The 22,898-nt window shown below is 43.5% G+C and overlaps 1 protein-coding gene across 4 annotated transcripts; it reads left to right on the top strand.

Annotated features, from left to right (window-relative positions):
* Positions 1-12,398: 12,398 nt before the first annotated feature.
* On the top strand, positions 12,399-22,741 carry Spsb2 (splA/ryanodine receptor domain and SOCS box containing 2). Of its 4 annotated transcripts, none has more exons than XM_076852600.1 (3): positions 12,399-12,447; positions 20,717-21,464; positions 22,459-22,741. In XM_076852600.1, exons 2-3 carry the CDS (start codon positions 20,801-20,803, stop codon positions 22,584-22,586), a joined length of 792 nt encoding a protein of 263 aa, XP_076708715.1. In that variant the 5' UTR covers positions 12,399-12,447; positions 20,717-20,800; the 3' UTR covers positions 22,587-22,741. The 4 variants fall into 4 exon arrangements, with proteins under 4 accessions (XP_076708715.1, XP_076708717.1, XP_076708714.1 ...); XM_076852602.1 differs by lacking the exon at positions 12,399-12,447 and adding an exon at positions 20,263-20,434 and having other exon boundaries at positions 20,717-21,272; XM_076852599.1 differs by lacking the exon at positions 12,399-12,447 and adding an exon at positions 20,263-20,434.
* Positions 22,742-22,898: the final 157 nt, after the last annotated feature.

Genomic DNA, 22,898 nt, shown 5'->3' with positions numbered 1-22,898 from the left:
TTGTTTTATTTTTGTTTTGTGGTACTGGGGATTGAATCCAGGATCTCCTCCGTGCTAGGAGATAATTTCATAACCCATCATATGTTTAGGCAGAGAAAGCACAGGTGGTACCTGTGCAAGGAAAGCAGGTGGTTCTACTGGGTGAACAGTTAAGTTTGGTGTGGGAGCAGGATGAACTAGGAGCAGGGAACAGATCACAGTGAGAAATCTGGACTTTTTCCTGGAAGCTGTAGGGAGTCACTGAAGACTTTGTCTTTAGCTGGAAAGGACTGACTACACTGTAACGAATGCTATAGAGTCCATGATATCCTTGATGTTCTTCCTCCAACGATTGATCTAGATAGAATCTACTTCAATTACAAAAGTAATATTTATTTTAAATAAAAATGCAACTTGGGACTAGGGTTGTGACTCAGCAGTAGTGAGCTTGCCTAGCATGATGCTCCATGGCTTGGCTTCTAGCACCACAAAAATAAATAAACAAAAAGCAAATTCAGAAGCATATATAGAAGAACATGATTTCCCACAGCACCATTCTCCTTTGAATAAAGATCAAAGCCAAGCCAGGGCAGTGGTGCATGCCTGTAATCCTAGCAGATCAGGAGGCTGAGACAGAAGGATTTTGAGTTAAAAGCCAGCCACAGCAACTTAGGGAGGTCCTATCTCTAAATAAAATATTAAAAAGAACTGGGGATGTGGCCCAGTGGCTAAGCGCCCCTGGGTTCAACCCTTGGTACCAAAAAAAAAAAAAAGACCAAGATATCAAAGTCAGGTGTGATAGTACACTCCTGTAATCCCAGGAGGATCACAAGTTCCAGGCCAGCCTCAGCAATTTAACAAGACCTTAAGCAATTTAGTGAGAACCTGTCTCAAAATAAAAAATAAAAAAGGGCTTGGGATGTGTAAAGTGCCTCTGGGTTCAATTTTTATAAAACAAATCACATTAATCATAAATACTGTTCATCAACAGGATTTTTTTTTTAAATTTAATCATGCCTTGAGCCTCTTTCATATCCCTAACCATAGATGTAATCCTAGGAGGCTGAGGCAGGAGGATAGGGAGTTCAAAGCCAGCCTCCACAATTTAGCTAGGCCCTAAGCAATTTAATGAAAACCTGTCTCAAAAATTAAAAAGGGTTGGGGATGTGGCTCGGTGGTTAAGCATCCCTGAGTTCAATCCCTAGTCTAAAAAAAAAAAAAGTTGATTAGGGCCTCACTAAATTGCTGAGGTTGTTCTCAAACTTGCAATCTCCTGCTTCAGCCTCCCCAAATCACTGGGATTACAGGCATACATCACACACCCAGTTGTTATGTTTTATTTTGAGACAAAGTCTCACTTTGTTGCCAGGCTGGCTAAGAACTCCTGGGTATAAAATATCCTCCTGCTTCAGCCTCCAGGGAAGCTGGGATTATAGGAGTGAGCCAACATACCCAGTTTATTTTTTGGCAATTATGAATAATGCAGCTATAAACATTCATGTACAAGTTTTTATGTGGCCATCTGTTTCCATTTCTCTTGGTTATATATCCAGGAGTAGAACTGCTAGAGCATATGGTAATCCTGTATTTAGCCTTTGGAAGAACTCCCAAACTGTTTTCCAATGTGGCTGTACCATTTACAATTCCACCAGTAGTGTTTGAGGATTCCCATTTCTCCAGGTTCTCTCCAATAGTTATCTATTTGATAATAGTCATCACAGTGGATGTGCAATAGTATCTCATTGTGGTTTTTATTTGCATTTCTCTAATGCCTAAAGATGATAAGCATATTTTTATGTCCTATTTAAATTTTTTTTTCTTTTTTTTAGTTGTTATTGTACCTTTATTTTTATTTATATGTGGTGCTGAGAATCGAACCCAGTGCCTTACATGCTCAGCAAGTGCTCTACCACTAAGCTACAACTTCAGCCCATATTTTTATGTTCTTATTGCCCACTTGAATATCTTCTTTGGAAAACTTTCTATTCTACTTATTCTATTATAATTAATTAATTAATTAATTAATGTGGTACTGTGGATTTAGCTCAGAGAGACTTAACTACTGAGTCTTCTTTTTTTTCTTTTTCTTTTTTTGAACTGGGGATTGAACTCAGGGGTACTCAACCACTGAGCCACATTCTCCAGCCCTATTTTGTATTTTATTTAGAGACAGGATCTCACTGAGTTGCCTAGCGCCTCGAAGTTGCTGAGGCTGGCTTTGAACTCGAGATTCTCCTGCCTCAGCCTCCTAAGCCTCTAGGTGTTTTTTATTTTGAGACAGAGTCTCAATAAATTGCTGAGACTGGCTTTAACTTAAGATCCTCTTGCCTCAGTCTCCCAAACCACTGGGATTATAGGTGTGCGTGAGCCACCTTGCCCTGCGTAACAGACATTTTATACTATTTGGTCAACACTGTGCCCAACTAAAAAACATTTCTCAACTGCCATAAGTCAATGATGTACCTATTAATAAAAGTCATGGGCAAAACTTCCAGAAAACCCTTCTCTCATTTGCTTCCTGTCTGAAATGTGATGGCTGGAGTTCCAGCAGCAATATGGGGAGAAAAACTAGAGAAATTAAGCCAGAATAAAAATGGAGAGCAACCTGGGTTATGGAAGAGAATGTGAAGATGTCATACCAATTCTGAACTGCCAATCTTCCAGTGAGAAAGAAAAACAAAATCATTAAGCCACTGGGCTTGAGGGAATCTCTGTTGTAGCTAAATGTAATTCTTAAGTGATTACAGAAGTTGTAACATTATCCCAAAATTTATGATCTTAAAACAATGTTTTTATCTGGGTATGGTGGTGTACTTTTGTAATCCCAGTGGCTGGGGAGGCTGAGGGAGGAGGATTGCAAATTCAAACCCTGCCCCAGGGATGGGGTTGTGGTTCAGATGTAGAGCACTCACCCAGCATGCATGAGGCACTGGACTCATTGATCCTCAGCACCACATAAAAATAAAATAAAGACATTAAAAAAAAAAAAAAAAAAAAAAAAAGCCTCAGCAATTTAGTGAGGCCCTAAGGAACTTAGTGAGACCATGTCTCAAAATAAAATATGAAAAGGGCTGGGGATGTGGCTCAGTGGTTAAGCGCCCCTGGGTGGTTCAATCCCCAGTACCAAAAAAAAAAGAAAAAGAAAGAGCCAAAAACTTTTTTTTTTTTTTAATTTATTTAAATCTTTGTTATCTCAGTTTCTGTGGGTCAGGAATCCAAGAGCGGCTATACTGGGTTGCAGTCAAACTGTCAGCTGGGACTGCAGTTATCTGAAAGCTTGACTGGGGCTGGAGGATTTACTTCCAACATGGTGCACTCATATGATTGTTGGCAAGACAGCTCCTTGCCATCTGGGTTTTTCCAAGGGGACTGAGTGTCCTCATAACATGGCAGCTGTCTTCCCACAAAGCATGTATTCTGACAGAAGAGAACAAGATGGAAGGCACTCTGCTTTTTATGATTCCAAAATCAAATACCATCTCTTCTACTTCTCTCTCTCCCTCTCTCTCTCTCTCTCTCTCTCTCTCTCTCTCTCTCTCTCTCTCTTTCTTTTATTTTCTTCTTATTGTTTATTTTTTGGTACTGGGGATTTGGGGATTGAACCTAGGGGCATGTTGCCATTAAGCTACATTCCCATTCCAGTTTACCTTTTATTTTGAGATAGGATCTTACTAAGTTGCTGAGTCTGGCCTCCACTTTGCAGTCCTCCTGCCGCAGCTTCAGAAATTGCTGGGATTACAGTGTGCACCCAGCTTCAGATACCACATTTTCAAATGCATCCATTAAGAATGTCACTTATTGAAATGGTGGGTATTTTGGCTGCCAGGGAACTTGAATTTGACCCAATGTAGGGTCTCAGTCACATGTTCTTTGTTCTGCAGCTTAGTGCAGATGGACATGATGACTTGGATGGCGCGAACCCTATGTCCTGGAACTTCCCAGTGGCACCCCACATACATATCTATGTTCCCTAAATTGGGAACAACATGAGTTCAGAAACTCAATGAAAAGTATTTTGATACGCCTCTCTTTGTAAATCGTAGATACTCAGAAGAATTTCTTTCTTTTCTTTTTTGTAAGAATTTCTTTTTTAGTTGTAGATGGACACAATACCTTTTATTTTGCTTATTTAATTTTTTATGTGGTGCTGAGGATCTAACCCAGTGCCTCAAGCATGCTAATTGAGTGCTACCACTGAGCCACAACCCCAGTCCCTTCTTTTTCCTTTCCCCTCTTAAAAAAAAAATATATATATATATATATATAAATATATATATATATATATAAATATATATACACACACACAATTTATATATATAAATATATATATTTATATATATATATATATATATATATATATATATATATATATATATATATACACACACACACACACACACACACACACAATTGAGCCACAATCCCAGCCCCACTTCTTTTCTTTTTTGATACTCAGGATTGATAGTGGGTGCTCTACCACTGAGCTACATCCCCAGTCCTTTTGATATCCCTAATTGATAATGATGTTGAACAATTTTTATGTATATTTGTTGGCCATTTGTATTTCTTCCTTTGAGAAGTGTAGTTTTCCCCCCGCCACCCTTTTTTTTCCTGAGACAGTTTCTCCCTAAACGGTCCAGGCTGGCCTAGAACTTGCAATACTCTTGCCTCAGCCTCTCAAGCAGCTGAGATTATATGGACCACCACATTAGACCTATTATCTATGATCTTTATTGTGCCTATATGTTGGAAACACTATATCATAGTATGGTATTACACATTTTCAAAATTCCATGTTCAAATCAAAACTACATTGAGATTTTATTTCACACAAGTCATAATGGCAGTCATCAAGGATACAAATGATAATAAGTGTGGGAGAGGGTGTAGAGAAAAAGGAATACTTTTACACTGCTGGTGAAATTCAAAATTAGTACAACCACTATGGAAATCAGTACAAAGGTTCCTCAGAAGGCTTGATGCATGCCTGTAATCCCGGTAGTTCAGGAGGCTGAAACAGGAGGATTGTGAGTTCAAAGCCAGCCTCAGCAAAGGTGAGGCACTAAAACATTAACTCAGTGAGACCCTATCTCTAACCACTGGGGATGTGGCTCAGTGGTTCAGTGCCTTGAGTTCAATCCCCAGTACAAAAAAAAAAAAAAAAAAGAGGCTTGCCATGGAACTGTTAGGGGACAGACAGATTAGAATGGTGGGAAACCAAAGTTAAGAAAATAATTCTACAAAATGGGCTCACTGTGCTGACCCCCTCATGCTTTCTTTTCTAAGAAGCAATTTACCTGAAGCCCTGCCTGGGCTAAGTGAACAGGATATGTCACATTCCTCAGCAAACTATCTGTTATCTGCTGGCTTTTGGGACCCTTTTCATAGATCAAATCCTGAAACTCAGGGAGATAAGGAGAATTCCTCCTGATCATAAAATCTGTAAGAATGTATGGGTAAGAATCCAATTAAAACTGGTCAGCATGGGCCAAGGTGACCTAAAGTTGCCAGGGCAATGGGGACTTGAAAGTCTGATGTCATCTTGCTGTCAGATAAGAGTCAAGAGGTGGACCTGGGCAGGACTCTCTGGAAATTTCTCTGGGATCGCCAATAAAACTGGAGTGCAGGAAAGGCATACTGTCCCTCTCCTCTCTCAGAGGATTTATTCTCTCCTTTGAGAGTGTCCCCCTTTCCCTTTTCATATTCCTTCAATAAACCCATTCCTGTTGCTCTGAACAACATGTCCTCACTTAATTACAATAATTGGAGTTTCTCCTGGCATGGTGGTGCATGCTTGTAGCCCCAGCGCCTTGGGAGGCAGAGGCAGAGGCAAGAGGATTGCAAGTTCAAAGGCATCCTCAGCAATTTAGCAAGGTGCTCAGCAACTCAGTGAGACCCTGTCTCTAATAAAATTCAAAACAGGGCTGGGGATTTGGCTCGGTGATTGAGTGCCCCTGAGTTCAATCCCTGGTACCAAAAAAAAAAAAAAAAAAAGAAAAGAAAAGAAAGAAAGAAAAGAAAAAAAGAATGAATTGGAGTTTGAAGGGCGGGTCTTCAAGCTGCCTCAGTTTTCCAGAAGGCCCCAGCTCTGTAACACAACCACCATATGACCCCCAATACCATTCCTTGGTATTTATCCTGAAGAATTAAAGTCATATGACAGTGATAATGAATACCCATGTTTATAATAGCAGCACAATTCACGAGAGCCAAACTATGGAACTAGCCTAGGTATCCATCAATGGATGAATGGATAAAGAAAATGTGGTATAGAATACAAAATGGAATTTTATTCAGCCAGAAAAAAATGAAATTACATCATTTGTAGGATAATGGATAGAACAAGAGATCATTATGTTAAGTGAAATTCGTTAAACTCAGAAGGTTAAGGGTCATATGCTGAGCATGGTGGCGGGTGTCTGTAATCCCAATGGCTCAGGAGTCTGAGGCAGAAGGATCAGGAGTTCAAAGCAAGCCTCAGCAAAATTGAGGCACCAAGGAAATCAGTGAGACCCTGTTTCTATAGATAAAATACAAAATAGGGCTGGGGATGTGGCTCAGTGGTTGAGCACCCCTCAGTTCATCCCCAATATATTAAAAGAAGAAAGGAGGAGGAGGAGGAGAAGAAGAAGGTGATTAAGGGTCATATGTTTTCTCTCATAAGCAGAAGCTAGAGAGGAAAAAGGAAAAGTAACATAGTCACAGATCTCATGAAAATCAAAGGGAGATCCGTAGAGGAAAGGATCAAGGGGTGGGAAGTGGGGAGGGAGGGAGAAAGTGTTGGGGAGTGATATATGGCCAAATTATGTTGTTACATTGTTTGCATGTACTAATGTGTTGCTACATATTCAAATCCCATCAGTATGCACAACTATAATGCACCAATTAAAAAATTGGGGGAAGCAGGGTATGGTTGGCACACGCCTGTAATCCCAGCAGCTAGGGGAGGGAAGCTGAGACAGGAGGATCCCAAGTTCAAAGCTAGCTTCAGCAAAGGAAAGGTGCTAAGCAACTCAGTGAGACCCTGTCTCTAAATAAAATACAAAATAGGGCTGAGTGTCTGCGACCAAAGGAGGCAGATTTTAAAAAGGCTGCCCAATGAGGCTTTACTTGAGATATCACTGGGGGGGTGGGGGAGAGGGACTCAGACAGACAGAACGGACAGAAGAAGGGTCTGAGGAGAAACTGCGAGGGAGCTTGAGGAAACTGGGATTTTTATGGGGCTTAGGCAGGAAGGGGAAGGGCTTGGGACCGGAAAAGGTGTTTTTAGAGTCCCTTGTCCAGCTGGAGTTGGTCAGGGGAGCTGGCTGAACTCCAGGATTGGCCAGGGGTCCTGATGATTGATAGGCTTTTCTCTCGATGCCTGATTGATGTTTCTTTCCCGCCACCAACCTGACACTGAGGATGTGAGAATGTGGCTCAATGGTCAAGTGCCCCTGAGTTCAATCCCCAGTACCAAAAAAAAAAAAAAACGGGGGGTGGGGTGGGGGAAGGCTGCATGTTTAGTTCCATTGTAGAGTGCTTGCCTAGCTTGTGGGAAACCCTGTGTTCAATTGCCACTGCTGCAAAACACAAAAACAAATGCAGGGCTTGATGACACACACCTACAATCCCAACCACTCTGGAGGCTGAGGCAGTAGTACCACAAGTTTAAGGCCAATATGGTTAATATAGTGAGATTCTGTCCCAAAATTGAAAAAATGAAAAGACTGGGGTTATAGTTTGCAGGGAGCCACCAGTGAATTATTTGAGGGTCTTCATTTGGTATTGAGCCATGGATATTTAGGTTTTTCCTTGGAAACAATCCTGGCTCCCCCAGTGGCATTAGATTGCCCAAGGCACATGACCTCTATCTCTGCTCTACTAGGAAGACCCCTCTCATAGCTCCAGAATTGGGCATAACCTGTTGGAAACTGGACAGCCCACCCTCTACCATATTTGGCAAAGAACATTCCATGGAAAACTTTTGATGTTCCCCAATATAAATAAAGCAAGAGTGGGCTCCATTTTGCTCTTTTTAGTGTGGATGCTCAATCCCTAAGATCATCTAGATCTTAAAATATTTTCTGTGATCTATGTTTTTTTTTTTTTTTTTCTGCTGCTCAACTTTTCTTAGACTTTATTTCACAGCTAGCCCATTCCACCAAGAGGAACCCCATTCCCAATGCCCGTACAAGACGTGGGTGGGAACAGTTCAATGGTAAACACCCCTAAATTGTTCAGTTTCTGGGGGAAAAAAACAAAAAGCTGGCCTTACTTATAATCCTAGCTACTTGAGAGGGAGGTTGAGGCAAAAAGATTATAAACCCAAGGCCAACCTGGGCAACTTAGTTATGGCCCTGTCAAAAAAAAAAAAAAGTGCAGTTTGGGTTGTGGCTTGTGGCTCTGTGATAGAGAGCACCTGGATTCAATCCCCAGGATGGAAAGAGAAGGAGAAAGAAAAAAGAGACACCAATGACATGTGTGCACAGAAGAAAAGGCTATGTGAGGACACAGTGAGGAGGTGGCCATCTGTAAGGAGAAGAAAGCAAACTTGCTGATACCTTGCTTGTAGACATCTTACCATCACAACTATGAGAAAATAAACTTCTGTTGTTTAAGTCACTGAGTCTGTAGTATTTTTAGTGTTTCTTTAAAACCCCCCTGTTCCTCCTGGTGGGCAGAAACAGCCTATTGAAGTCCCTCGTGTTTCTCCTTTTCTAGTAAAGCAACAAACTTCTTTTTTCCTTTTTCTCAAAAAACCGTGTCCTTGTTATGAGATTGGTATGGGGACAAGGACCAAGCTTTCAGTAACACCAGGAGCACTCAGTTTCCTGCATCACTGGAAGGGTGAACCACTACTGTGGGCCCATAATTTGTCTTTTTTTTTGGCGGGGTGGGGTATGGGGGATTGAATTTAGGACACTCAATCACTGAGCCACATCCCCAGCTCTATTTTGTATTTTATTTAGAGACAGGGTCTCACTGAGTTGCTTAGCACCATGCTTTTGCTGAGGCTGGATTTTTTTTGCTGCTCAACCTTTCTTAACCTTTATTTCACAGTCAGCCCATTCCACACCTTCTTGGTGTCCTCAAGGTTGGCTGTGTTGAATTATTCTAATGGATCTTTTTTTGTTTTTCTTTTAGTTTCAGGAATGCTAAGCACTGCCCTCTACCTATGAGCTACAAACCCAGCAAACTCCAATAGATCAAGTTTCACTCTGCATCCTACTACATGGGATATAGTAAATATTCAATAAATATTTCCTGAAAGAATAATATTAGATTTTTTACTTTTTATTTTTTTTTAATGAAATCATGGAACCTTCCCCTGAATTTGGACTTGTTCTTATCAATAAAATACTCTATTTCCTCCCTCTGCTTTGAGCATCACTGATGAGGAGTAAACAAATGATAAGCTTGGAAGACATCCTCAGGACTCACTAGAAGGAAAGGGAAGCCCTAAAGGATGTCAGAAGTGGAAGGAAAACTACAAAGGTGGTTCAGTATTATTAATTAATTAATTTTTGTGGTACTGGGAATTGAACCCAGGGCTTCATGTCTTCTAGGCAAGTGCTCTACTACTGAATTACACCCCCAGCCCAAGTAATTTTTTTTTTTTTTTTAATATTAAATAGGAAAGGTACTGTGGTGTATTCCTATAATCCCAGCAACTCCAGAGGTTGAGTCTGGTGGATCAAAATTTCCAGGCCAGGGGCTGGGTTGTGTGGCTCAGTGGTAGAGTACTTGCCTAGTACCTGTGAGGCACTGGGTTTGATCCTCAGCACCACATACAAAATAAATAAATAAATAAAGGTATTGAGACTGTCTTCATTTCATTTATTGAAACTAGAAATGAAACTAGATTCTCTGCTTCTCCAATTTTCTTCTGGGTTCTTTCTAGCAAATTTGAATAAAATCCACAGACAATAACAGAAGGGAAGAGTAGAGGGTATAGAATTTAAGTGAGAAGATTTAGAACTCCTGCTAAATAAGAATATCAGTGGTCAGTCATGTTCCAAGGCAGGAACCACACCTGGAGGCTAACCAGTAGAAATATTAATGAGCACTATTAACGAGCATAGCATTTCAAATGTGAAAAGCCTTAATTGTTACCTGTGGCGGCCTCCAACCAACTCCTTTGTCCCAGAAGTGGGAAAACCAGAAGGTCGGGGTGAACTCAGCTGGAAGTTGATAGGAAGAATTAAAACTCAAAAAAACGAGATAGCCTTGGTGCTGTTTTCAGTACTTGTTTAGGTAGACTTTGATCAATGACTTTGGTGCTTTATTGGGGGGGGGCGGGGGTACCGGGATTGAACTCTGCCATACCCGACAACTGAGTCACATCCCTAGCCCTCTTTTGTAGTTTATGAGAGACAGGGGGTCTCTGAGTTACTTCTCACCTTCTTAAATTGCTGATCTGTCAATCTACTGTCTCCCGCCTCCTCAGCCGCTGGGATTACAGGGGTGCGCTACCGCCACCCCCCATCCCCCGCGCTTGGTGCTATTTTCAGGGTCTGTTTTACACTGATTTTGCTCCATCCTCTACCCAGAACCATACATATGAACCATATATACGAACTCTTAAACTTAAATGTTTTTCTGCTATCAGTCCTCCCTCATGGCTCGGTTTACTCATCCCTTCCGTGATTTTCCATGGATTTTTTTTTTTTTAAGTTTGTTTTGTTTTTTAATACCTTTATTTTTTTAAATTTATTTTTATATGGTGCTGCGGATCGAACCCAGGATCTCGCACGTGCTTGGGGAGCGTTCTACCCCTGAGCTACAACCCCAGCCCTGTCCATGTATTTTATTCTTCAAAAATAGTGAGGGGCTGGGGATGTGGCTCAAGCATAGCCGCTCGCCTGGCATGCGCGGGGCTCTGGGTTCAATCCTCAACACCACATAAAAATAAAATAAAGTTATTGTGTCCACCTAAAACTAAAAAAAAAATAATTTTTTAAAAAAATAGTGGGACTGGGGTTATGGCTCAGTGGTAGAGTGCTCACCTAGCATGTGTGAGGCCCTGGGTCAATCCTCAGCACCACGTAAAAAAAGTGAATAAGATAAAGGTATTGTGTCCATCAACAACTAAAAATAAAACAAAACAAAACAATTCTTAAAACAAAAAAGCAAAAGCAAGACAGTGAAGGCTGGGGGATACAGCTCAGTTGGTAGAGTGCTTGCCTCGTATGCACAAGGCCCAGGGTTCAATCCCCAGCACCACCTCCAAAAAAAAAAAAAAAAAAAAAAGTGAGACAAGAACCTAGAAGGATTTTGGCAACACGGGGAATCCAGTCTCATCTCAAAATTCCGGTTTTCACCCTCGTGGGGGAGGGGGCGTACATAGCAGGAAAAAAAAAAGTTGAAAAAGTATAAGCAGTGACCGATAGCCTGACTTTTAATCATTCCTGTAACTCCCACTTCCACCTTCCTGTTTCTGGGACAAAGGAGAGGGCTGGGAGTTTTCTCTAGGGTGAAACCAAAGGTCTTCTACATTTGAAATAGGCCCCGAGGGTGCTCATTAATGTTACCTGTTAGCCTCCAGGTGTGGTTTCTGCATTTGAACAAGACCTCCGTTGGGGCTGGGATTGTAGCTCAGTGGTAGAGTGCTTGCCTAGCTTGTGTGAGGCACTGGGTTCCCTTTTAAGCGCCACATAAAAATAAACTACAACTGAACAAAACAACTCAATAATATCAAAACAATACAAACAAAAGACCTCACTCAATTGGGGCCTATCACTTCTGATTGCTGAACATTGACTATTCTTACTCAGTAGGTGTGCCCCTTATAAGGTAGATCCTGGCAACGTGGGCATCTCCTTCTTATGACCGCCCTCTTTGGGACAAGTGATTCCCTGTGGTCACTAGATATACTAGGGAAGGAATAGGAGAAACAAGGAAAACTTTTTTGTTTTTTTAAGGAATGACAAAATGGGACCTTTAAAACGTAAAGAAATTCGAGGAGGTAGGGGGAAACCTGTTACCAGATTTTCACAAGCACACCACACTTTCTGGATCCTGGGCTAAAATTGCCCCACTCTAAGAAAAAAAAAAAAAAACTGCCCCACGCCCCCGCACCCCCCGCAGCTGACTTAGAGGCCCCTCAACCTCAGGTCGGGGTTTCTGCCTGGGGCCTTCGTTCGGGGAAAAACGTGCCCAGGACGGCGGGTAGCCGGTGGGGAGTACACCCGTGACGCAGAAGATGCCCTCCTGCGGAGGGCCCTGGGTTGTGCGCGGCCTCTTGCCGCCATGCAGAGCGCTGAGCAACCCGGCCACAGAATCGCCAGCCGCTCGGGCTCACGTGACCCTCGGCGCCGGTGAGTCCGCCGGGAGCTGTGCTGCAGTTACGTAACTAGCCCCTAGAGCGGGAGGCGGCGCGGGGGGGGCGGGGCGACGGCGTGGGGCGGGGCGGCGCGGGGCGGCGTGGGGCGGCGCCCAGAAATCCCGGGTTTATAAATCGAATCAGTCGCCATTTCCTCCCCATCGGTGAGTTTTAGAGAGTTTTTTTTAGGTTTGAATTTTGACGCTACCACTTGGACAGGTGTTTTGACTTCCTTAGGCCTCACAAAGGAGTCTGTAGAAACTGGGATAAGTTCTTGTAAGAATGAAAAGCGATATGATGTAATTTCACCATAGACGTATTTAAGGTGCACTCAATAATAGGTTAAACAGGCAGAACTAGCCCAGCGCGGTGGCGCAGGTCTGTGATCCCAGGGACTTGGGGGTCTGAATCAAGGAGCCTCACAAGTTCGAGGCCAGGCTCAGCAGTTTAGCAAGATCTTGTCTCAAAAAAGGGCTGGCAGTATAGCTCAGAGGTGGGGGTCCCAAGAGTTCTGTCCCATTCCGCGGAAGTGTGAGTAAGATGGCAATGGAAATGTGTTCTCTGGGCCCCAGTGCCCGGCCTCTCAGTGGGTATTTTGTGGGGCTATCTGTAATTTTAGTGTTTTGTTTTTAAAGTTAGGTTTTAATGCTTTACCATACCTCTCTTGTGTAACATGACCTATCTGAAGGCAGTCCAATCAAGTTCTCCCACTGCTACAGTAACAGTAAAGTACAAATGATTACCCTTTACTGAAGGTTGAGAGTCCACTAAGTATTAGAAGACATGAGTCAGAAATGTGTGCCTAACCATACCAATAAGTGGCAAAAATAGGGAGGTGGGGAATGTTCTTTGTCTCAAGCTGGGGGTATAGCTTAATGGTAGATCATGTGCTTGGTATGCACGAGGCCCTGGGTTCAAACCTCAGCACCAAAACAAACAAAACTTTCTGTCCCACTTGTAATCCCAGTGGCTCCAGAGGCTGAGGCAGAAGGATCAGGAGTTCAAAGCCAGCCTCAGCAGAAAGCAAGGCGCTAAGCAACTCAGTGAGACCCTGTCTCTAAGTAAAAAAGGGCTGGGGATGAGGTCAAGTGCCCTTTAGTTTAATACTGATACAAAAAAAAAAAAAAAAAAAAAAACCTCAAAAAACTGTCTCAAGTGACTTAAGAAAAGTTTACAGCTTTTATGACATCTACAGTTCAAACTTTCATCAGCTCAGCAGGTTCCTTAGCTTGTGCAGGACAGAAACCACAGTTAACAAAGAGAGAGAAAAATCATTTATTGCATCGATATCATAGCTACTTAATAGGTAGAGTAATGGAGAAATCAAGGGAAGGGGGGATAGTAGAGGATAGGAAAGGCAGCAGAATACAACAGACACTAGTATGGCAGTATGTAAAAACGGGGATGTGTAACGATGTGATTCTGCAATCTGTATATGGGGTAAAAATGGGAGTTCATAACCCACTTGAATCAAATGTATGGAATATCATATGCCAAGAGCTTTATGATGTTTTGAACAACTAATAATAAAAAAAAGAAATCAAGGGGTGAACAGCATATATAGGTTTTCTGGGCTAGAAATTAACATATTCCAAAACTATCAGATAAGTGTTCGTTGCACCTGTGTCATTTTACACCAGTCAAAAATATTTGCACAGGGTTCAAAATATGCCTAATTGTGTTAATTTTTTCTCGTAGGCATTTTTTTTTTTCCCCCAGTACTGCCGATTGAACCCAAAAACACTCTATCACTTTTGAGACAAGACTAAGTCCAGTCTGGCCTCAAATTTGCTAGCCTCCTGCCTTATCTTCCAAAGAAACTGAGATTACAGATGCCACCACACCAGCTCCTGGGCATATCTTTTAACGTGGACCCTGAATTTAAATGAGGACCCAGGTTACTTCTGATCAAGACCTCCTTGCATAGGTTTCAGTGCTTTCTTGCTGTTTGTGTTGAACGATGGATGTAGTTGGGGAGGTCTTTTTATGATTTATCTTAAACATAAAATGTGTAGTGCTTTTTTTTTTTTTTTTTTTTTTTGGTAATTGTTTTCACCTTAACAACTTAAACCCTGAATTCCTATGCCTGTCATTTATCTTTTTCTGGAGGTGGAGGATGGTACCAGGGATTTAATTCAGGGGCACTCAACCACTGAGCCATGTCTCCAGCCCTGTTTTGTATTTTATTTAGAGGCAGGGTCTCGCTGAGTTGTTTAGCACCTCAGTTTTGCTGAGGCTGGGTTTGGATTTGTGATCCTCCTGCCTCAGTCTCCTGAGTCACTGGGATTACAGGTGTTTACCACTGTCATTTATATCTTTTTTGGTAATGGGGATTGAATCCAAGTGTACTCTACCACTAAGTTACATCCCCAGACCTTTATCATTGTTTACTTTGAGACAGAGTCTCACTAAATTGCAATTTGGGATTCTCTTGTCTCAGCCTCCCCAAATTGCTGGGATTACAGGTACACACTACCATGCCCCACTTATACCATTATCTTAAGCATAGAACATGTAGTGCCTTCCTGTTGACTCTCACCAACTTTTAGACCTGTACTCCTGCCTCAAAACCTTCAGTCAAGAGAAGATAATCTTTGGATGGAAGGATTTCACAACTAGTGGAGGATGGTGTAAGAGTTGTAGAAACCACTTCAACCTCAAAAGCATGCAAACCGTTGGTGAGGCCGTGTCTGTGGAGTAAGAGGCAGCAAAATCTACCCAGTATTATTAGGATGATTGGCAAAAGAGCAATCTTCCAGAATATAGTGAGGCTGATGTCTTACAGGGAAATATGTCTGACTGTATTTCTATTTCCAAACTAGAAACAAAAGAGCTGGGAGTGTAGCTCAGTGGTAGAGTGCTTGCCTAGCATGCATGAGGCCCTAGGTTTCATCTCCAGCACTGCATAAAAAGAAAAAAGAAAAAAATCTCAAAGATTTTGTTTGAAAAACAACTAATGACCTTCTGAACACTTTCCTTCCCCTACTCCCAGGTCCAGTGGTAGTATAGTTCTATAGGGCTACTAATCCTGGTGCTTTTAAATCAAGCAACAGCGGCTGGGTGAGGCACAGACCTGTTCCAGTCCAGCCTCAGCAACTTAGCAAGACCCTGTATATTAAAGAAAAAAAAAAAAAAAAGCATCTGGGGATGTGGCTCAGCAATAAAGAGCCTCTGGGCTCAATCACCAGTACCAGAAAAAACAAACAGACAAACAAACAAACAAAAAAAAATACCATCATTCTCCACTCCACCCCCCAACCAAAAAAAAAAAAAGATTGGGGATGTAGTTTGGTAGTAGAGCTCTTGCCTAGCATGTGCCAGGCGCTGGGTTCTATCCTAGTACCTGGGGAAAAAATTGTATAGACTTCTATGTACTAATGTACATAGAAGTGCTAATGTACATAGAAGTCTACAAAAAGAAGCGTGTGTGTGTGTGTGTGTGTGGTGCTTGGGATTGAACCCAGGGCCTTGTACATACGAGGCAAATGAGGCAAGCACTCTACCAACTGTGCCATATCCCCAACCCCAGAAGCTTTCTTTAAAATGTAAAAACTGGAAATAAATGTCTATTAACAGTAGAACAGAAAATGGAATAATGTACATAATTAGATGATATTTCATGCAACAACATAGATGACACAGATAAGAAGAATAAATCAGACACAAAAATGCAATACTATATTGTAGTATTGTGTATATGTAGTATGGTTTCTTTGATGATAGAGGTCAAATAGGAGTTAACCTTGGGGATGTAGTGTCAGGGAAGAGCAAGAAAGAGTGTTCTGGATCCTGGAAAGATCCTTGATCTTGACTTCTTTTTTTTTTTTGGTACTGGGGATTGAACTCAGGGGTACTCGACCACTGAGTTACATCCCCAACCCTATTTTGTATTTGATTTAGAGACAGGGTCTCATTGAGTTGCTTAGTGCTTAGAAGTTGCTGAGGCTGACTTTGAACTCAAGATTCTCCTCTCAGGGCTGGGGATGTGGCTCAAGTGGTAGCGTGCTGGCCTAGCATGCATGAAGCACTGAGTTCAATTCTCAGTACCACATAAAAATAAAATAAAGATATTGTGTCCCCGCCGATAACTAAAAAATAAAATATTAAAAAAAAAAAAAGATATTGTGTCCTCCTAAAAAACCACAAAATAAATATTAAAAAAAAAAAAAAAAAAAAAAAAGATTCTCTTCTCTCAACCTCCCAAGCCGCTGGGATTACAGGCATGTGCTACCATGCCTGTTGATTTTGATCTTGGTGGGGGTGACCATGCAAGTGTATGGTACATGAAAAAATTTGTTAGGCAGGGCTGAGGGTGTAGCTCAGTTGTAGATCTCTTGTCTAGCATGTGCAAGACCCTGGGTTCAGTGCCAAAGAAAAGAAAAGAAAAAGAAGAAAAGCCATTATTGGGTAATTTAAGTTAAGACAGTTTATTTCAGACAGGCATGGTGGTGCATGCCTGTAATCCCAACGGCTTGGGAGGCTGAGGCAGGAAGATTGCAAGTTCAAGGCCAGCCTCAGCAATTTAATGAGGCCCTAAACAACTCAGTGACGACACCCTGTCTCTAAAAAAATACCAGAAAGGGTTAGGGGTGTGGTTCAGTGGTTAAGTGCCCCTGAGTTTCAATCCCTGGTACAAAAAAAAAAAAGTTAGTTTATATTTGTTGCAAGTCAAAAAAGTACAAAGTTAAAATTACTTGTAGCATTATCAAATATTGGAGCTATATCAACAAATACTTGAGCAGCTCAAAATTCAGTGGCAACATTTGATCAACATTTTAAAAAAGTAGCAGCAGCTGAGCAAGTGTGGTTAACTTCTCAAGCTGAACTAGAGCCAGCCATTGCTTAGGCTCCCTATGTGTCCCCAAGCCTTTATGTACAAGCTATCCATAGTCATGATGTCTTTATTGTTATTGTTACACACTGGCAAGAATATCTAGATTGGGTGGATGACAAGCATTCAGATTCACTTCTTTCTTTTTAGTATGCTTCTTCTTCCTCTTTAATATAAAATATTTTAAGGGCTGGGGGTACAACTTTTTTTTTTTTTTTTTTTTTACATTTATTCACATTTATTTTTGCTTTTAGTGCACTTGGGGGGGGTGTAACATAGTGGTAGAATATTTGCATAAGAGGGCTTGAAATGGATCTCCATAAGGAAAATATGTGTGTGTGTGTGGGGGGGGGTGCGTGCACATGCACATTAATTTATTAAAAAATTTTATTCTGGACTGGGTGCAGTGGTGCACACCTGTAATCCCAGAGACTCAGGAGGCTGAGGCTGAAGGATTGCAAGTTAGAGATCTGCCTCAACAATTTAGGGAGACCCTAGCAACTTAGAGAGACCCTGTATCAAAATAAAAAAGGGCTGGGAATGTGGCTCAGTTGGGTAAAGGCCTCCGAGTTAAATACCCCCTATTTTTTTTTTTTTTTTAATTCTGTACATCATACTACCATATATTGATTTGTTGCTATTGTTTTTATTGGATATTGAAGCTAGGAGCACTTACTGCTGAAGCCACATCCCTGTCCTTTTATTTTTTATTTTGAGACAGGCTGGCCTTGAACTCCTAATGCTCCTTCCTCAGCCTTCTGAGTTGCTGTAACAACAGGTATGTGCCTGACCCTATGTTGATTTTTACACAAAACAAACATGCTGTACCTAATGAGTAAGGAATTTTGACTATGTGACATAATTGTTACCTTATCCTTTTTTATTCTGTCTCCTCCAAATGAGAAATCTGTAGCACAATTCTTTTTTTTAGATATATTTTTTGTTGTTGTTGATAGACTTTATTTTATTTATTTATATGTGGTGCTGAGAATTGAACCAAGTGCCTCACACATGCTAGGCAAGTGCTCTACCACTGAGCTACAACCCCAGCCCTGTAGCACAATTCTTGACACCCAGAAAGTGAAAATCCAGCCACTTTATCCAGGAATTCCACCTCCTATTCCCAATATGTGTTCTCTCACCAAAGTTGTCAATAACCCTGAGCTCCAAAAATCTTTTAAGTACAGTGATAAAAATTGAATTTTCCTTCATTTGTCTGTAATCCCAGCAACTCAGAAGTCTGAGACAGAAGGATCACCAGTTTGAGGCTAGCCTCAGCAACTTAACAAAACCCTGTCTCAAAATAAAAATTAAAAAGGGCTGGGGATCTAGCACGTGCGAGGTGCTGGATTCGATCCTCAGCACCACATAAAAATAAATAAATAAAATAAAGGTATTGTGTCCGACTACAACTAAATATATATATATGGGGGTGGCTGGGGATGTAGCTCAGTGGTAGAGTGATGGATTCATCCCAGTTACCAGAAATTAAGCATAGTAGACCCTTTTCTCCCTATGTTCTTCTCCTGCTTATCTCCTAAGGTGGCTTTCCATTACTGGCCTGTCCTATAGATTAACATTTACTTTCCTAACTGCTTGACCCCTACTTGGGGTCCTTTTCTACTCCTACTTTCTTTATATCTCCATCAATTCACTTATTACTTGATAAACTGTTTTACAAATAGTTTGTATCCTTTTGGAAGATTCATTGCTTAATCTCTAGTGCTTAATACAAATAATTAAGTTTGAAACAGAAACCATTCTAAGTGCTTTACATTTATATCAGCTCATTGCCTCCTCACTATATCTATGCAATAAATACTCTTATTATCTCTGACATAGAGAAAGAAACAGGCACAGGGAGGTGAAGTAATTTCCTCCAGGTTGCATGCATATTGGCCTTCAGGTACTCATGCCCAGTTTGTCTCCAAAGTTGACTTCATTTTTGGTGGAAAGGATTGAACCCAGGTGTGTTCTACCACTGAGCTACAAGCCAAGCCCTCATTTTTTATTTTAAGACAGGATCTTACTAAATTGCCCAGACTGGCCTTGAACTTAGGATCCTCCTGCCTCAGCCTCCAGAACTGCTGGGAATATAGACCTGTGCCACTACACTAGACAACAGTTGGCATATTTCATGCTCTATTATATTGCCTGTGTATAAAGTGGGCACTCAGTAAGTGTTAAGTAACCAATAGTTATGCTCAGTGAGTACATACCACACCCCAGGCTCTGTGCTAAATGCTTTACTTAGATTATAACTTAAGACCAGTTAACCAGTGTCTTAACCCGGTAAGATGAGCTGGGTTGTGGCTCAGGAGTGCTGAGTGCTCGCCTAAGCACGTGTGAGGCACTGGTTTTGATCCTAAGCACCACATAAAGATAACTAAACAAACAAACAAACAAAAGTATTGTGTCCATCTACAACTAAAACAAACAAGCAAACCTATAAGGTGTCAGCGCGCCAGTAATTCCAGCTACTCAGGAAATGGAGGAGAATCCCTTCAGCTTGGGCAATATAACAAGACCACATATTGGGGAAAAAAAAAAAAAAAAAGTAGCCATTACCCTCTACCCGGATGAAGAACGGCATGAAACCCATTTTGACATCTACAACCTTGAGTCCTAACAGAGTTCAGAACCTCAGATAAAAGCACAAGTTTGACTCACAACTTGGGTCAGAAAGAGAGCAGCCCTGGAAGACTGACCCAGAATCGCAGGGAAATGGAAACAATGCAAGCATGATGGAAGACCTTCCTTGGCCCCATGCTCTGTATCATAAACTTTGGGCTCAGGAGTTGGTTGGTTGCTCAGGCGGCTCAAAGGTCTTCATTGGGGAGAACACATCCACAGAGATCCCAAGGTGATGATGTCATCAAAGGATTAATTCTGAGCTGGGACACCTGAGGGCAGATTCTGTGGCGGCGATGGAAGGGTTAACAGCTCTGCACGTCCTACCCACGGAGACGAGGCCTTGGGGCGGGTCGTGGCTCGGGCAGGTGACTAGAAGTTGGTTAACCGCTCGAGTGTGCTCTACGGGAACCGGGAACAGGGCGCGCCCTTTACAGCAACCCAATTGGTGTTAACCTCCCAGTGAGGTACTCTGGGGGCGTGGCCTGGGTGGGCGTGACGTGGGTGGCGACGAGAGGGTTAACCGCCCCAGAGCTCCCCCCCCGGGGGCGGGGCGCGAGGCCCGCGTGTCCTGTAGTGGTAGGGTCCAAAGGCGGAAGCGGCCAGCTGTCCGCTCCCAGGCAACGGGGCTTCTTTTGGCTGGTTTCATCCCTATGCCCCGCGACTTCCCGGTTGGGAAGTCGAGCGAGGTTCGGGGTCGAGGTTGGAGGCAGGGGTAGGGGCGGTAGTGGGGACGGGGTCGGGGACTCTGTGTAGGCAAGAAGGACAGCCTATTGTGAGGTCCGGAGAGGGCGAACTCGAGTGTCTTGGGCGACCCAGCACAGAGCGAAGGCAGGGTGATGGGCCCTGGAGCTTTGGGGGTGCCGGGAGAGAGAAGCCGGCTGCGTGGTGAAAGGATGGGGTATCCGGGTGAGGACCACCCATCCAGAATACCGCACTTCATATCCCTTTCTCTCCCAACTCCCCTCCAGGTCATTCCCAATCTGGAACTCAACTTTGAGAAGAGAGACGCCCCAGCAAGACTGTTTCGGGGCGTCCTCCAGCTGCTCACCTCCATGGGCCAGACAGCCCTGGCAGGGGGCAGCAACAGCACCCCCACCTCGCAGGTTCTGTATCCTGACCTTTCTTGTCCCGAGGGCTTGGAAGAGCTCCTGTCTGCTTCCCCTCCTGACCTGGGGGCCCAACGGCGCCATGGCTGGAACCCCAAGGACTGCTCAGAGAACATCGAGGTCAAAGAAGGGGGGTTATGCTTTGAGCGGCGACCCGTGGCCCAGAGCACTGATGGGGTCCGGGGAAAGAGGGGTTACTCGAGAGGCCTGCACGCCTGGGAGATCAGCTGGCCCCCGGAACAGAGGGGCACACACGCGGTAGTGGGCGTCGCCACGGCCCTCGCCCCACTGCAGGCAGACCACTATGCGGCGCTGCTGGGCAGCAACAGCGAGTCGTGGGGCTGGGACATTGGGCGGGGGAAGCTGTATCATCAGAGTAAGGGGCCTGAGGCCCCCCAGTATCCAGCGGGACCTCAGGGTGAGCAGCTGGAGGTGCCAGAGAGGCTGCTGGTGGTTCTGGACATGGAGGAGGGAACTCTGGGCTACGCTATTGGGGGCACATATCTGGGGCCAGCCTTCCGCGGACTGAAGGGCAGGACCCTCTACCCAGCTGTAAGCGCTGTTTGGGGCCAGTGCCAGGTCCGCATCCGCTACCTGGGCGAAAGGAGAGGTGAGGCCAGGGGTGTGGGGAAGAAAAGTATTGTCACTAGTGGCAGTGATTTGGAATGGACCCTCAATGCTGGACAAGAGCAGAGGCTTTCATTTGTCCTGTCTCCTATCCTTATTCAGTTCCAGGAATGGCTGAGGTTCTTCAAGTTGTTATCTAATTTACTTGGAGGCAAAATTGAGGCTTGGGAACAACTTGCTCATATTTTCTTGGTGAACCCTCAGAATGGAGGGAGGCTCTTGGGAGATATCAACCCTTGAGCAAGATGGGCAAAGGGTTAAATGGGTCCTGGGCTGGGTTTACAGGTCCAGAAAAGGGAAAGGAACAGTACCTGGCATTGCCGGGTACCAAGAGTGTATATCAGATTTCCTGGGCTCTGACCTGTACGTGCCACATACCTATTTCCTGTCAAATCCCAGGATGGGGCCTTTGGGGCCCTGGTCATGGCTTTGGGTGGGGCTGCAAGGGAGGAGCTTGCTTGGGAACCGAATGGGACCAGTACTGGGAGTTGGCTCTGAAGTTGCAGTCTTCAGCAGAGGGCTGGTGCCTGTCCTCTTGTTACCCATGCTGAGCCACACAGTGGAGCAGGCCCATCCTTCCTTTCATTTCCTCACCCCAGCTCCAAGGCCCCGCTTCTTTTTTTTTTTTTTTTTTAATATTTATTTTTTAGTTTTCAGTGGACACAACATCTTTATTTTTATGTGGTGCTGAGATCGAACCCAGCGCCCCACGCATGCCAGGCGAGTGCGTTACTGCTTGAGCCACATCCCCATCCCCTCCAAGGCCCCTCTTGAATCAAAGCCTGGGCCACCTCCACCACTAATGAGCCCATATTGGCGTATTACTTAGAGGGCTTTAGTTAGAGCTTCAGTCCAGCTCTCCCAAGGTGAAGTCAGGTGTACAGCAAGAAAGAAGGGAAGCTGGGTAAGATCCTGTAGTTTGAAGATGTCTGGCTGGTGGCTGAACCCCTATTTACCTTCTCCTTCTTCTCTCCCAGCGGAACCACACTCCCTTCTGCATCTGAGCCGCTTATGTGTGCGCCACGCCCTGGGGGATACCCGGCTGGGCCAGGTGTCTGCTCTGCCCTTGCCCCCATCCATGAAGCGCTACCTGCTCTACCAGTGAACCTGGGATACCAGACTGTGCTGGAGCCACTGTGGGCCTAGACCAGCAGTGAGATTGGGTCCCTCCCCCAATTCAAGCTCTGGGGAGCTCCACAAGTCTCAGTGCTACCCAAAACAGTGTGGCAGAGAATTTTCAAGGCTGTGGCAGCCTGGTACATAAGACATTTTTTTAAAGTAAAAATACTAAGAGATGTGTTGTTACAGAAACCTGTTAATGGGTTTTTTTGTTTGCTTTTTTAAACAAGGGTAGTCTGTGACTACCTCAAAAAGCCCATTGTGAGGTCCAGAGAGGGCCTCAAAAAGGAAAGATTTA

Source organism: Callospermophilus lateralis, chromosome 4 (assembly GCF_048772815.1).
Source record: "Callospermophilus lateralis isolate mCalLat2 chromosome 4, mCalLat2.hap1, whole genome shotgun sequence".
Taxonomy (NCBI): Eukaryota; Metazoa; Chordata; class Mammalia; order Rodentia; family Sciuridae; genus Callospermophilus; species Callospermophilus lateralis.
Note: the sequence above shows the minus strand (reverse complement) of the source record. Positions and strands in the feature narration are given on the sequence as shown.

Bases quoted from the DNA above. Each gene is read 5' to 3' on its own strand.
- Spsb2 (XM_076852599.1), top strand. From the start codon at position 20,399: ATGCCCCGCGACTTCCCGGTTGGGAAGTCGAGCGAG. The intron at 20,435-20,716 runs GTTCGGGGTCGA...ACTCCCCTCCAG, and splicing joins CGGTTGGGAAGTCGAGCGAG to GTCATTCCCAATCTGGAACT. The intron at 21,465-22,458 runs GTGAGGCCAGGG...CTTCTCTCCCAG, and splicing joins CTACCTGGGCGAAAGGAGAG to CGGAACCACACTCCCTTCTG.